At 47.9% G+C, this 16682-nt stretch overlaps 1 protein-coding gene across 1 annotated transcript; it reads right to left on the bottom strand.

The window, feature by feature from the left end:
- Positions 1–2954: 2954 nt before the first annotated feature.
- On the bottom strand, positions 2955–16080 carry ARRDC5 (arrestin domain containing 5). Its single transcript, XM_068535023.1, has 3 exons — positions 15828–16080; positions 14175–14383; positions 2955–3482 (listed from the first exon to the last, which is right to left on the bottom strand). The coding sequence occupies exons 1-3, from the start codon at positions 16078–16080 to the stop codon at positions 2955–2957; spliced, it is 990 nt and encodes a 329-aa protein (XP_068391124.1).
- Positions 16081–16682: the final 602 nt, after the last annotated feature.

The raw sequence follows: 16682 nt of genomic DNA, 5'->3' as shown, positions 1-16682 counted from the left end.
GTAAAAAATGGTGAAGATGGTAAATCTTATGCTATGTGTATTTTACCACAATAAAAAAGATACATATTGGAAAAGTGAGGATATTGGAATATGGAGTATATATAGGTGAGAAGATGGAACTGCCCTGGGAGTGATCGTGTTACTGTGATTATCTAGACGCTTCTAATTCTCAGGGTACTGGAAGAAGTGCAAAGTACAGGGACCCAGCGCCGTGATGCTACAATTTATTGCAAAACAATCTGGGAGAGAGGAAAAGAGGAAAAGAGCAAATATGGCCAAAATCAACAACAGGAGGCTCGAGGTGGATGATCACCTGTCTATTGTATCATTCTTTCAAGCTTTTTCCATAGGAATTGGAATTTTTCCAAATAAAAAGTCTAAGAAGGACAAGAACAGTGAGGTGACCCTTGGCACAGTGACCTGGAGGTCACTGAGACCTGATTGGTGAGCTGTTGGAGTTGGAGAAGTCCATGGAAGGGAAATAAATCCTAAAACTCATAATTAGCATCTGGCCGGCACTTACTGTGTTCCAGAAGTTCTCCTAAAAGCGGTGCATGTACTAGCCCTTTTATTTTAATTTTTTGGCCGCACAGCAATATGGGATCTTAGTTCCCTGACTGGGATGGAACCCCCGCCCCCTGCAGTGGAAGCGCAGAGTCTTAACCACTGGACCGCCAGGGAAGTCCCTAATCCTTTTAATCTTCTCCAAATTCTAGGGGTAACAACTTTTGTTTTTTCCATTTTACAGATGGGGAAACTGAGGCCCAGAGAGGAGAAATCCCTTGTCCCAAACAGAAGGAAGTAAGGATAGTATGGCGGGAAAGAATCGGAGTCCCCCCCCAGGTTCACAGACGCCCCCTTCCGGCCTGATGACATCCCAGCTGGCTTATGATCCACCTCTGGGATTCTTGAAATGCTCTGTCCCACCATCCAAGAGGAGCAGAGTCCCGAACACTGTTGTTATACATTAACAATCGCTTGTTATATCTTTAACAACCACTTGGGGGCTGGAGTGGTGCCGGGGCCCTGAGGTGATATCCCCACCTTAATTTCCCCCACACATGGAACAGAGCTGGACAAAGGCCTTTGTGGTGTATGAGGTCAGGACCAGATGGAGGAAGGGTCTGGGACTGGGGAGCCCTATGGAGGGCAAGAGGCATGGCTGGAAGGCTTCCTGGAGGAGGCGACATTGGCTCTGCAGCTTTGAAGAACACAGCCCTTCTGGATCTAGTTCTGGGGAGGTGGGGATGGCCCAGACCTGGTCTCCAGAGTCTCAAGGATGATCAGGCTGGGGCCGAGGACATTATGACAAGCAGGACCTTCACCTTCCTCCCTAAAATAAACCTTTTCGAATTTTCGGGAAGCAGGGCAGCGGAATGACACCGCCTCAGGGTTGGATCCTTTTGTCCACTGCAAAAGGAAGATTACATACCCAAAGCAGCAGGGGTACATCCCCACCCAGGCCCAGCAGTGACCCCTTCCAGGGAGCCAGGACTGCCACAGAAGCTCTTTTGGAGACACCCTGCAACCGTGGCTGAAAGTGAGAGATCTCTCTCGTGAAAATTTTTTTTTTAAAGAGAGAAATAGCAAATTAAATCTGTGCATTCTATCTGCACCGCCTCCCCTCAAAAAAGTTTGATCTGAAACAGCATCTCAGAATGTTCCGGGATGCCTTGGGCCCGCCATTCAAGTGTATATGCCTCCTGTCTGCATGGTTTATGGAGGGCCCGAGGCAGGGGTGAGGCAGGTGTGGTATTTTGTCGCCTGCGGGTGCTTGGAGAAATATTTCAGAGTCATTAGCCCAGAAGAAGCACTCTGGCCCATTCCTTCATTCCTGACCACCCAGGACCTGGTGGGCGGCAGCGGGTGCTTTGGGGACCCGACAGAGGTTTAAAAGATTTTAAGCCGAGGAGTGTGGTGGCCTGATTTGTGCAGAGAGTCTTTTAGTTGCTTGGGGAATCGGATGACCAGATAAAATACAGGATGTTCAGTTAAACTGGCATATCAGATAAACAACGAATGATTTTTTAAAGCGTAAGTAGATACCAACTGTGGTGAGGGACATACTTATGCTAAAAAATTCTTCTTCTGAAATTCAAGTCTAATTGGGGGTCCTGGATTTTTATTTGCAGGAAGGACAGAACGTGGGGATCCAGGTCAGGGGTCAGGAGACCCAGGTGCAGGTGACCGCCCTGGTCCAGGGGATGGATGGGAGGAAAGCTGGATGCAAAGGAGGGCAGAGAAATTGGAGGATTCTGGGGAGATTTTGGAGAGGGGCCCCTACGGCTTGCTGATGGATTGGACGTGGGTGGATGTGCTGGGAGGACTTGGGCTTTTACCCTGGATGAGGTGGGGGAGCCGGGGAGGGGGACTGTGAGGGAGGAGGGATACGACCTGGGTAAGAGGCTCCCAGACCCAGCCTGGGGACTCAACAACCATCTGTCCCCATAAATGGCCCCAGCCCGGGTCTCCCCACCTCGGCACTGCTGACATCTGGAGCTGGGCCATTCTCTGTGGGAGACCGTCCTGGGCACTGTGTGGCACGGAGCAGCAACCCTGGCCCCCACCCCCTGGATGCCAGGAGTGCACCCTGCTCCCCTCAATTGGGATAACCAATACACCCAGGATTTGCCAGTGTCCTCTGGAGGGCAGAGTCGCTCCCAGTTGGGGATCCCTGGTCTTGGCACTGTAAGAGCCAGCAAGCAGATGGGTCTGGGGTGCTAACCGGGGTGCGGTCCTGGAAGGCTTTGTCAGTCTGGAAGGCTTTGTCCTCTACCGCTATTGAGTGATCTTTCTTGGGATGGGAGAAATGGATGACCGCACGGCTGGAGCTTGGCAAGTTTCAGACCACATGCTGCCCAAGCCTGGACTCATCTGAAGGCCATCTGCACAAGGCAAAGGAAGGACCTGCCTTAGAGTCTGATAAAACTTTAAATATTTAGACATTTGGGCGTTTAATTCTGATGATCCAGGCTCACGGTAACACTGCTCCCGTCCAGCAGCCCGCAGCCGTCTAGGTCCACGGGGGCTCTGGTGATAATGATGGGCACCTTGACCTTGACGCTGGTCAGGGACCAGGGCAGGTGGACGGTGCTGACCAGCTCGTAGTGGGTGTTCATGATCTCGCTGTCCTGTGTGCCGCCGCTCACGGACAGCACGGGCGGGAGGTGGAAAGTGCTGACGATCTTGGTGGTGTTGAAGGGTGTGATTTGGGTGTTGGCCTCCTGCCGAAGCAGCTCGCTGCTGTCCACCCTTGAGCGTCGCTCTGCGTTGGGTGTGAAGCCCTCGTACTGCACGTGGGCGTACAGGGCGAAGATGACCGTCCTGATGCACTTGCTGGTCTGGTTGTTGATTTCCGTGGTGAAAATGACCCTCTCCCCCGGCGTGAAGGTGTTCTTTTCCATCTGGATCTGCAGGCAGATGGTGCCCTGGCTGCAGCAATTGTAGGAGATCTTTTTCTCAGCCTCCACGAACAGAGGATTCTAGAAGGGGGTGGGGGGAATGGACAATTGTGAGGCATTGCGGCCACAATATCCACTTGCTCACCTAACAGTCCACCAAAGCCTCGAGCCTTTGGGACTCTCCTAGTAAGAGGCACTGGGATGGAATCTGGAGTCTTGGGGATTTTGCAGCCCAAAGTCATTCCCAGCTTTGCCATTTAATCAAAACCCTTTGCCATTCTGATTGTCAATTTCCTTGTCTATAAAATAGACCTAAGAAATTCACAAGCCCCTGGCTTTATCCCCAGCTCCATAACTCACTTGCTGTGTGACCTTGAACCAGTGCCTTGACTTCTCTGAGTCTTAGTTTTCTGGAAGACAGGGAATGCCTTATGGTCTAAGCCCAGACCTAGGGCTTACCCAAGTAGTTCAGACTTAAGGAGAAAATATTATGGACTCTGAATCATGAAAACTGTAGAGTTGAAATTATGTAACGTGTTTAAAGGAAAGCTTCAAAAAACAGCCTTTATATCAATTGGTTAGCTGCTGGATTGCAAATAAAGTCACATATACGTTATGTTTAATGTGTGGCTTGGGTAACATTTGGCTTTTTATTTGTGGGTACTACTGTAAAAGATTCGAGGGAATTCTCTGGCCATCCAGGGGCTAGGACTTGGTGCTTTCACTGCCGGGGCCCAGGTTTGATCCCTGGTCAGGGAACTAAGATCCTGCAAGCCATGTAACCAAAAAATAAATAAATAAATGAAATTAAATAAAATAAAAGATTTGATGTGACGTGGGGCGTGCTTACAATGATTTGCTCTCCACTTCTGCTGACTTCCTGTATCTTCTTCCAGAGGAATTTGATACTTTTACAAGCGTGTGTGTGTGTGTGTGTGTGTGTGTGTGTGTGTGGCATTTGTCATGCTCATGCAAATGTTTGTATTGTTTAGGAATACATTTATTTATTTGAGGTAGCAGTACACAGTATTGTTTGACATATTTGAATGCTTTAAATAAATCAAGCCTCATATCTTTTCCAGCAACCTGCTTTTCTAGCTTAACATTCTGTGTTTGAAAGGCATTCATGTTGGTGCCTGTCATTCTGATTCATTTGTTTCCACGATGGCAATGGAATGTGCTGCAAAATAGTTAATTTACCCTTCCCCCTCCATGATAGACATTTATATATATATATATATATATATATATATATATATATATACATAAAATATGTATATTTTATGTATATATATATATAATTTTTTTTTTTTTTTTTTGCCATGCTGTGCAGCATGCAGGATCCTAGTTCCCTGACCAGGGGTTGAACCCACGCCCCCTGCAGTGGAAGCATGGAGTCCTAACCACTGGACCGCTAGGAAAGGATAGACATTTATATTGTTTCCATGTGTGTTTGACATCATAAAAGAGCTAGAAGGAGCATCTGAAGACACTTCTTGGGCTTACATACGAGAAAGAGTTGCTCTACCAAAGAAGATATACAGATGGCCAATAGGCACATGAAAAAAGGCTCAACATGGCTAATCATCAGAGAAATACAAACCAAAACCACAATGAGATAGCACCTCACACCTGTCAGAATGGGTATCATCAAAAATTCTACAAATGACAAATGTTGGCCAGGATGTGGAGAAAAGGGAACCCTCGTACACTGTTGGTGGGGGTGTAAATTGGTGCAGCCACTGTGGAAAACAGTGTGGAGGTTCCTCAAAAAACTAAAAGTAAAGTTGCCATATGATCCAGCAATCTCACTCCTGGGTATATATCCGAAGAAAACAAAAACACTAATTTGAAAAGATATATGCATCCCAAAGTTCATAGCAGCATTATTTGCAATTGCCAAGCTCTGGAAGCAACTTAAGCATCTATCAACAGATGAATGGATAAAGAAGATGTGTCATATATATGGAATGGAATGGAGTACTACTCAGCCATAAAAAGAATGAAATTCTGCCATTTGCAACAACGTGGATGAACCTAGAGGGTATCACACTTAGTGAAATAAGTCAGAAAGAGAAAGACAGACGCTCTATATTATCACTTATATATGGAATCTTAAAAACTAGTGGTTGGGCTTCCTTGGCGGCACAGTGGTTAAGAATCCACCTGCCAATGCAGGGGACACGGGTTCAAGCTATGGTCTGGGAAGATCCCACATGCCGTGGAGCAACTGAGCCAGAGCACCGCAACTACTGGGCCTGTGCTCTAGAGCCCGTGTGCCACAACTACCGAGCCCACACGCCTAGAGCCTGTGCTCCGCAGCAAGAGAAGCCACCACAATGAGAAGCCCGCGCACTGTAACAAAGAGTAGCCCGCTCACCACAACTAGAGAAAGCCCACAGGCAGCAACGAAGACCCAATGCAGCCAAAAGTAAATAAATTAAATAAATAAATAAACCCCCAAAAACCTAGTGGTTACCAGTAAGGAGAGGGAAGAGGGGAGGGGCAAGATAGGGGTATTGGATTAAGAGACACAAAAAAACCTACGGTCCCCTTATCTATGACAAAGGGGGCAAGAATATACAATGGAGAGGGACTTCCCTGGTGGCGCAGTGGTTAAGAATCTGCCTTCCAATGCAGGGGACGCAGGTTCGAGCCCTGGACCGGGAAGATCCCACATGCCACGGAGCAACTAAGCCCATGTGCCACAACTACTGAGCCTGCATGCTAGGGCCTGCAAGCCACAACTACTGAAGCCCACATGCCTAGAGCCCGTGCTCCGCAACAAAGAGAAGCCACCGCAATGAGAAGCCCGCGCACTGCAACAAAGAGTAGCCCCCGCTCGCCACAACTAGAGAAAGCCCGCGCGCAGCAACGAAGACCCAACGCAGCCAATAAATAAAAAAATTAATTAATTAAAAAAAAAAAGAATATACAATGGAGGAGAGACAGCCTCTTCAATAAGTGGTGCTGGGAAAACTGGACAGCTACATGTAAAAGAACGAAATTAGAACACTCCGCAACACCATACACGAAAATAAACTCAAAATGGATTAAAGACCTAAATGTAAGGCCAGACGCTATAAAACTCTTAGAAGAAAACATAGGAAGAACACTCTTTGACATAAATTGCAGCAAGATCTTTTGTGACCCACCTCCTAGAGTAATGAAATAAAAACAAAAATAAACAAATGGGACCTAATGAAACTCAAAAGCTTTTGCACAACAAAGGAAACCATAAACAAAACGAAAAGACAACCCACATAATGGGAGAAAATATTTGCAAACAAAGCGATCACAAGGGATTAATCTCCAAAATATAAAAACAGCTCATGCATCTCAATATCAAAAAAACAAACAACCCAATCAAAAAATGGGCAGAAGACCTAAATAGACATTTCTCCAAAGAAGACATACAGATGGCCAACAAACACATGAAAAGATGCTCAACATCACTAATTACTAGAGAAATGCAAATCAAAACTACAATGAGGTATCACCTCACACCAGTCAGAATGGCTATCATTAAAAAGTCTACAAACAGTAAATGCTAGAGAGGGTGTGGAGAAAAGGGAACCCTCTTACACTGTTGGTGGGAATGTAAATTGATACAGTCACTATGGAGAACAGTATGGATGTTCCTTAAAAAACCAAAAATAGAACTACCATTTGACCCAGCAATCCCACTCCTGGGCATATACCTGGCGAAAGCCATAATTCAAAAAGATACATGCACCCCAATGTTCATTGCAGCACTACTTACAATAGCCAGGTCATGGAAGCAACCTAAATGTCCATCAACAGATGAATGGGTAAAGAGGATGTGGTACATATATACAATGGAATATTACTCGGTCATAGAAAGGAACGAAACTGCACCTTTGCAGAGACATGAATGGACCTAGAGACTGTCATACAGAGTGAAGTAAGTCAGTAGGAGAAAAACAAATATCATATATTAACGCATATATGTGGAATCTAGAAAAATGGTATAGATGAACTTATTTGCAGAGCAGAAATGGAGACACGTAGAGAACAGACATATGGATGCCAAGGGGGGAAGGGGAGGGTGGGATGGATTGGGAGATTAGGGGTGATATATACACTACTAGGTATAAGATAGATAACTAATGAGAACCTACTGTATAGCACAGGGAACTCTACTCAATGCTCTGTGGTGACCTAAATGGGAGGGAAATCCAAGGAAGAGGGGATACATGTATACATGTGGCTGATTCACTTTGCTGTACAGCAGAAACTAACACAACATTGTAAAGCAACTATACTCCAATAAAAAAAAAGAGAGAGAGAGACACAACCTACTATATATAAATGATGAACAAGGATATATTATACAGCACAGGGAAATGTAGCCATTATTTTGTAATAACTTAAAATGGAGTATAGTCTGTAAAAATATTGAATCACTATGTTATACACCAGAAACTAATATAATATTGTAAATCGACTATACTACAATTTAAAAGAAGGAGTTGGTCTAGGACATAGAGTTGATGAATTTTTTTCTGTAAAGAGCCTGATGATAAATCTTTTAGACTCTGCAGGCCACATAGAGTATTTGTTACATATTATTCTCTTTATAAAAACCACAACTCATAGTTTAAAAAGTAGATTTTAATATTGGGGCAAAAAACACAAATCTATATATCCATCGACATCTAAATCTATGAAAGAGAAATAAGTTTCATGAAATAATGCTTATCCTGGCTACATGCCTGCTGAGAATTCCTCTTCTATCCTATTCTATTCTATTTAATCTATTCTTTTAAAAACTGTTGCTTGGACCCTCTGAATTGATTTTTCTGTTACTTCTAGTCTACTGACACTATTCTAGTCTATCATTTTGTTTTATATAAAACGAAAATGTTGTAACCCACCAAATTTATTTTTTCTAGTAAATTCTATCCACTTTTACTTATTCAATACTATTCTATTCAGTCCTACACATTGATTTTATAAAAACAAAGTCTGTTGCAACCCACCAAATTTATATTTTCTGACATATTTTATTATGTTTTCATTTAAAAAAATTAATGACAACCCACCAAGTGGACTTTTTCTGATATTTTCTATTCTACTTATTTTAATCTCTGTTCTGTTTTCTTATTTTATATTAAGAACAACAACATTTGCAACCCACAAAATTGATATTTTTTGATATTTTTCTATTTTGGTCCTGCCTATCCTTTCATTTTGTAGAAATATGCTTTGCAACTTGCTAAATGGATTTTGCACCCCACTAGCGGGTCATGACCTGAGGTTTGAAACACACTGTTCTAGGTCCAATGCCTTTCCTCTTGGAGACCTCAGGCTGACCCCCCGACCCCTTCAGCCTCACCTCCTACCCTCTGCCTCTGGCTCCTGCCTATCTTCAGCCTTCCCACTCTTTCCCTCCTCTTGGAAGGCTAATTGCAGCCCACTTCATTCTAAACCCCTCCAGTCTTATTCGAAAATTCGTTGCATGCGTTAGGACCCTGCAGGCGTTAAAGGACTCACTGCCCTAACTCAAGACCAAGCCAGCAGTTCTGTCCTGGTCCTGAAGGAGGTGCGAGAGGCATCAGGTGTGGCCCATCAGAGAGACCCCTGCGCCAGGCCAGGTGGGGTGGCCACAGGGCTCTGATTTCCAAGAATATTAGGGCACAAACTCAACACTGATTTTCCGTACCCAGGAGTCTTTTGGGACCCCATATTCCTTTGGCATATATGGAACTTTGGGGGGATTCATTCATTCAACCAGTATTCGTTTGTATCAACTTGGTGTGAAGTTCAAGGAAAACCCATAGCAGTGAAAACCAGTCCAGTCCCTGCTTTGGTCTGGAGATGGACATATAAACGGTACATTCCTTTTTTTGTTTTTTTTTTTGTTTTTTTTTCTTAATTTTTTCTTTTTTTTTAATTAATTAATTTATTTATTTATTTTTGGCTGTGCTGGGTCTTCGTTTCTGTGCGAGGGCTTTCTCTAGTTGCGGCAAGCGGGGGCCACTCTTCATCGCGGTGCGCGGGCCTCTCACTGTCGCGGCCTCTCTTGTTGCGGAGCACAGGCTCCAGACGCGCAGGCTCAGTAGTTGTGGCTCACGGGCCCGGTTGCTCCGTGGCATGTGGGATCTTCCCAGACCAGGCCTCGAACCCGTGTCCCCTGCATTGGCAGGCAGATTCTCAACCACTGCGCCACCAGGGAAGCCCCCTTTTTTTGTTTTTAAATGGTACGTTTCTTTTGTTGTTGTTGTTGTTTATTTATTTATTTATTTATTTATTTATTTATTTATTTATTTATTTTTGGCTGCGTTGGGTCTTCGTTGCTGCGCACGGGATTTCTCTAGTTGCGCCGAGCAGGGCTACTCTTCGTTGCGGTGCGCGGGCTTCTCATTGTGGTGGCTTCTCTTGTTACGGAGCAGGGGCTCTAGGCCTGTGGGCTCCATAGTTGTGGCTCATGGGCTCTAGAGCTCAGGCTCAGTAGTTGTGGCGCACGGGCTTAGTTGCTCCGTGGCATGTGGGATCTTCCCGGACCAGGGCTCGAACGCGTGTCCCCTGCATTGGCAGGCGGATTCTTAACCACTGCGCCACCAGGGAAGCCCTAGTGGTACATTTCTGATAGGGATAAGCTATGAGGTTAGGCAAGGGGGTGAGGTAAGGGGAGTCAGGATGTGGACTCTTTCAGACTTCTTGGTTAGGAAAGGTCTTGGGGACATGTCCTCTACCCAATGGTACTGCTTGTTGGAAGAGGCAACGGGTCACGTCTTTCAAAATTCTAAAGGTACACAGAGAGGAGTGAATGTGGAAAAATTGGAACCCTCGTTCATGGCTGGTGGGAATGTAAAATGGGGCGGCCGCTGTGGAAAAGAGTCTGGCCGCTCCTCGAAAGGTAAAACATAGAGTTACCATCTTTCCCAGTTCCACTCCTAGGTGTCTACCCAAGAGAAATGAAAACTTGCGTCCATGTAAAAACTTGCACACGTATGTTAGTAGCAGCGTGGTTCCTAATAGCCAAAATGTGGAAACAATCCAAGGTCCATCAAGAGGAGAAGGGAGGGACGTCCAGACCAGGCAAATCCACAGAGACAGAGAATGGATTTAGTGGTGGCTGGGGGAGGGGACAGAGAGGTTTGGGGGTGACAGCTAAGGGATACAAGACTTCTTTGGGGGATAATAAAAGTGTTCTAAAACTGACGATGGTGAGGGCTGTACAACTGTGTGAATGCACTAAAAGCCATTGATTTGGACATTTTATTTTATTTTTATTTATTTATTTTTTATTTGGCCACACCGCTTAGCACATGGGATCGTAGTTCCCCCAAGAGGGATCAAACCCATGCCCCTTGCATTGGAAGCATGGAACCTTAACCCCTGGACCGCCAGGGAAGTCCTGATTTGGACATTTTAAAGGGGTGAATTATAAGGTATGTGAGTTGTATCTCAATAAAGATGTTAAAAAAAAAAAGTGGAAGGAGAAAAGTTTTGCCCCTCCCCTGCTGCCTCCCAGGAGGCAGTGTCTGTTGCCGGTTTCTCCGGTCTCTGGAAAGAGACGTCTGTTTGTTACACCTGCAAGGAAGTTCTGTGCATTTTTTGTTTTTACCACCAACGGTGCAGGCTAGACACGCTGTTCTGAACTTTGCTTTATTCATTCAACCCAGTAACTTGGAGGTGCTGAAAGGCAGAGCTGCCTCATTCTCTGTCTCTGTCTGTGCCTTGGTCTCTCTCTCTTTCTCTCTTTGCTGTATCTGTAGAGTTGACCTTTGTGTACTGCTACTTTAATTGCCTTAGCAACAAACATTTAAGCTGTTGCCAGTTTCTGGCCACCACAAACAGTGCAGTGAGAGGTCATGTCACACACGTGAAAGGATAGCGATGGGAGAATTTTCTAGAAGGGAAATGAATGGGACAAAGTGCATGTTCATTTTAATATGGATATTGCATTCTGTGGGGGTTGTGGCGGTTCATTGGGGCATCAGCAATGCCGGTGATTGAAGATCTGGCTTCCGAGCAAAGATCTGAAGGATGAAGGGGAGGGATAGGAAGATCCTATCACAGGGTTCCAGGCAGAGGGCACAGCCTGTGCAAAGGCCCTGGAGCAGAACCATGCCTGGCGTGTTGGAGGAACAGCGAGGAGGCCTGCGTGGCTGGAGCAGAGTGAGCGAGGGGGAGAGAGGGAGGAGGGGAGGGCAGGGAGGGGACGGGGCAGGTGGTGCAGGGCCTTGGGGGCCGCAGGGAGGCCTTGAGCTTTTACCCCGTGGGAGGTGGGAGCCCTGGAAGGCCAAGCAGGGTCATCACCTGAATCCTTTCAGCTGCTATGAGAAGGACAGATTGTAGGAGTCAAGACTCCGTGTCCACTTGGACCAGAGCAGTAGCTTCTGCCATGGTCCACCAGCTCCTGCCCTCACCCTGCCCCCTACAATCTGATTAAAACAGTACTGAGTAGCTGAAGAAAACACCGTATTTTTGTACTCTCAAAACATATCTGTAGGGACTTCCCTGGTGGTGCAGTGGTTAAGAATCCGCCTGCCAATGCAGGGCACACAGGTTTGAGCCCTGGTCCAGGAAGATGCACATGCCACGGAGCAACTAAGCCCGTGCGCCACAGCTACTGAGCCTGCTCTCAAGAGCCTGCGCTCTAGAGCCCGCAAGCCGCAACTATGGTGCCCACGCGCCACACTACTGAAGCACGCACGCCTAAAGCCCGTGCTACGCAACAAGAGAAGCCACCGCAATAAGAAGCCCGCACACCGCACTGAAGAGTAGCTCCCCCCTGCTCGCTGCAACTAGAGAAAGCCCGTGCGCAGCAACGAAGATCCAATGTAGCCAAAAATAAATAAATAAATAAATAAATAAATAAATAATAAAACATATCTGTAATAACTCCCTTTGCTGCTATAATAACGATTTGAGCTCTTCCCACTTACCAGGCATCCCCTATGTGTACACATCGTGCTGGATGCTTTGTGATCCCCACAATCGAGGAAGGATTAGTAGTAGTAGTAGCAGTAGTATTCCCATTGTACAGATCAGGACAATCGAGGGTCTGGGAGGTGCTGTTAATTGCCCAAGGCCATCGGCTAGTGAAGGATCTGGCGGCAGAGATCTCAAGCTAGGTCTGGTCCCATACCAGCATTTTGCCCCAATTCCTGCCTTGTGCCCCCTGCACCCTAGATTAACTCTTGAGGGAAGAGCCAGAGAAGGGCCAGAGCCCTCTCAGGGTCACACAGGGAGCAGGTGGCCAAGCGGGCCTTGAGCTCAGGTCTGCTTCATCTGATCCACCCCTCCAAGCATCTACCCCCCTGAAGTAGGCCGGGCTAGAGATGATCCCTGTTACACAGATAAGACTACCCGGGACTTCCCTGGCGGTCCAGTGGTTAAGACTCCATGCTTCCAATGCAGGGGGCACGCGTCTGATCCCCGGTCAGGGAATTAAGATCCCAAATGCCATGCGGTGCAGCCAAAAAAAAAAAAGAAGGCTACCTGTGGCGGCAGCAGCAGTGACAAGATTTATGGGGCCTAAATATTCTGGGGCTCTCTCCTACCACCACTGCCAGCCACTGTGCGAGGTCCGGAACTTGCATGAAGTCCCCTCACTGCTCCTTCTGAGATCTAGCGGACAGGCACCATCTCTGTGCCCATTTGACAGATGAGGAAATGCAGGCACAGAGAGGCCACATCACTTGCAGAGGGTCACACAGCAGGTAGGTGGAGATGCTGGGATTTTTAACTTGGACCTTGAAAACTAAAATGCCAGCCCTCTCAGCCACAACACTCTGATGACAAATGGGTCCCCAGGGAGGTGAAGTGACTTCGGCTAACGTAAGTCCACCCTCCCTTACTTCCACCTCTGCACCTGGCCTCCAGAAGCTGTCCAAAACCTTCCTCCGCTCAGGTGACTGATGCCACAAGGCCCTCCCTTCCCCCTGAATGGAGGGCATCCCCTTTCCGTGCTTCTTGGTGGGGGGCACCACCTCCATTATCAGTTCCTGGAGAGTCACCGAGTGCCCAGGACCCTCAGTCAGGGGTCACAGCGGGGCCTCTGCTCACTCTTTTTTTTAAATACATTTATTTATTTATTTATTTTTGGCTGCGTTTGGTCTTCGTTGCTGCACGCGGGCTTTCTCTAGTTGGGGCGAGCGGGGGCTACTCTTCGTCGTGGTGCACGGGTTTCTCATTGCGGTGGCTTCTCTTTGTTGCGGAGCACGGGCTCTAGGCGCAAGGGCTTCAGTAGTTGTGGCATGCGGGCTAGTAGTTGTGGCTCGTGGGCTCGGTAGTTGTGGTGCACGGGCTTAGCTGCTCCGCGGTATGTGGGATCTTCCCGGAACAGGGCTCGAACCTGTGTCCCCTGCATTGGCAGGCGGATTCTTAGCCACTGCGCCACCAGGGAAGCCCCTCTGCTCACTCTGGATTCTCGAATGTCAAGGACATTCAGGGCCCATGTCATTCTCTGTTGGGGGCGCTGCGGGGTGTTGAGCACCATCCCTGGCCCACACTCTCTTGATCCCACTCATCCCCCCTCCCCAGTTGAGACAACCAAAAATGTTCCCAGACATCTCCCAGTGTCCCCCGCAGGGGCAGAATCACCCCAGTTGAGAGCCGCTGGTTTAGTTCCTGCCCTGGTTTCTGATTCCCCGTTTGCGAAATCACTGGGCCGGAGGAGCGGCCAACACCTTCCCTTCTTCCGGGTCACCGCCTCCCCGGTCTCCTGGCTGCCCGCCTCCCCCTGCCTCCGGGGAGCTTTGAGGACATGCCCTACCCCTGCTCCTCCTACATCACTACCTGCAATGGGTTTTCTGCGTGGAAATCCGAAGAAGTCCCTTGAACCAACAAGTACCTTCTCTTCTTGGCTAGGATGTGCTCCCGACCCATGCAGGAGGCCTGCACGAAGTAAAAGACGTGGCCAATTTTGCTGGTGAAGGTAGACGGGAGCCTGGGAGGTAAGTTGAAATGGAAGTCAAAGGTGCGGCTGCCTGCACTTAACCAATTATCTGAAAGCAAAACACACCAATGCCATCAGAAGGTTCTAGAGTCTTTTCTTCCCTCTTTTGTTTCTTTATTGTTCTGGCAGGGAGCTTGTTCTGGACCTGGCCTGTTTGTCCCTGAGCTAGGCTTAGCTCTGTGATTTTTAGGGATCGAAAAAGCCTAGGCCCATACATATTAGGTCTCAGCTGGGCTGGAGACCGATGCCCTGGGTAGGTGATGATGCAACTGGGGTGGTCACCCCAAACCACCGACCAGGACTTGCTCACCCCTGCTCTGGGCCTGGGAAACTGGAGGTCCGGCTGCAGGATTCGATCACATATTCATTCAACAAACACGTCTTGGGTCCCAAGGCAGGCAAATCTCCCTGCCCTGGCAGAGCTTGGCCTTCAGTGCACAGCATACAGTAGGTACTTAATATTTGTTGACTGAGTGGTGACAGAAGACCGGGGAGGGACTCACACTGCACCCCCATCTCTGTGACCTCCCTGTTTTATTTTTTTTTTGCACTCCTCCAAGACCCTCTTATTAGAGTGTTTTCCCTGCCTGATGGCAACCCCAGCGATGCCAGGGACCCTGTCTGTTTTCTTCGCTGTTGTATCCCCAGCATCTGGCATGGTTGTTGTGCACAGTAGGTGCTTAATACATGTTTGTGAAGTAAATGAGTGAACCCATCGCAGGCTTGGGGCTGATGCTTCTGAGAGGAAAGGATGCTTCCCTTGGGAATGAAGAAGGGTGATAGCTGATAATGTGGGTGGTGAGGGGCAGGGGAGTGTTTTGGTTGAAAAAACGAACACCTAACAAGCACTTACTGTATACCCCTCCCCCCTGCCCTCCGCTATTCTGAGCTCTCCCCTCGACATGCCATTAAATCATTAAGTCCTCAAGACAGTCTTAGGAGGCAGGACTTTTTCCTATTCCCATTTTCCAGGTGGGTTAACTGGGACACAGAGAGGCGGCCTAGTTGCTGAGTATGAAGGCCCAGCAGGTTGCCGTTCCTCCCTTGGATATCTGGGCAGGTCCCCCTCCCATCACTAGATCTGAGCTTGGTAGTCACCTCTTTGGAGAGACCTTCCCAGGCTACCCTATCTAAAATTAAAAAAAAAAAAATCTACAATTGAACTTTGTTCAGCCAAGCATTGGCCAAGTGTTCTGCTTGACTGTGGACTACCCGGAAACACCCCCATGGACACATTTTGGAAAGGACATATAGTTTCCTGGCAGCTCAGGCTTCCTCATATCTGTCCAGACTTTAGATTTGAACCTGGCAGAGTTGAGGACTAGTCAGTCCTTCCCACGGAGAGCTTTCCTAGCCTTTCCCGTGACCACAGGAACCAGGCCTCTGCCAATTTCTGATATCCCCGGGGGTTTGTTGATTGACTAACAGATGTGTTTACCTTCCAGACCCCGGTTCCTATTCTGGCTAAGGTTGGCGGCCGGCCTTGTCCTTACCCTCCACTGGGAACGTCTTTGTCTTGTGCACATAGTCAGCCTTGTTGTTGCAAATAACATCTCGGCTATAATCGCGGGATGCCCCAATTTCTTCATTCCACTCTACATAACCTCTTCCCACGAGCTCCACCTTCACGATGGGGTCCACCAGGGTGCTGTTCAGAGTTAGAACCACCTGCCCTTTTATGCTGGAGCCGGCCAGGTAGACCGCATCCTTGGGCAGCACTAATTCAATGGACTTCACCACAGACATGGGGGGTTGGGGTGATAGAGAAACATCCTCCCCCCTCCCCTGTGTCACTGAGATCCCCGGTTCCTTGGCCGCAGTGACGTCATCCGTCTGTGACATCATCCAGCCAGGGTTCCGGGAAGGGGCTCCCAATGGCCAGGATGAGAGGCAAGGCTGTTGGGAGTGGGCGGCCGCTTGGGAATCGCAAAGTCCTCACTGGTTGGTGAAATGGTAGCCTGACCTCTTTTTCCTAGGAAATAATGAACAAACGAACAAGAAAACCACAAGATCCCAACACTGCTGCCGACTAGGGAACAACTGTCATCCTGCCAGAGGTCTAGGGGCCTGGGTGGGAAGAATTCTTCCAGGCCCTGTGGTGAGGCAGGCATCATGAGCTCTATTTACAGATGGAGAGGCACAGGGCATGAGCCCAGGGGTATTTTCTGCTCCATCCGATGGCCCCCAAATGTGGATGTGTGCACCCCCTTCTCAGGGTTCACAGATTGATGCTGGGTCCTATGCAGATAATCGTTTTCACCTTTTGTTTGTTTGTTTGTTTTGGCCACACCATGAAGCTTGTGGGATCTTAGCTCCCAGACCAGGGATTGAACCCGTGCCCTCAGCAG

This window comes from Eschrichtius robustus, chromosome 2 (assembly GCF_028021215.1).
Source record: "Eschrichtius robustus isolate mEscRob2 chromosome 2, mEscRob2.pri, whole genome shotgun sequence".
NCBI lineage: Eukaryota > Metazoa > Chordata > Mammalia > Artiodactyla > Eschrichtiidae > Eschrichtius > Eschrichtius robustus.
The sequence above is the reverse complement of the archived record's forward strand: the minus strand, read 5'-3'. Positions and strand labels throughout refer to the sequence as shown.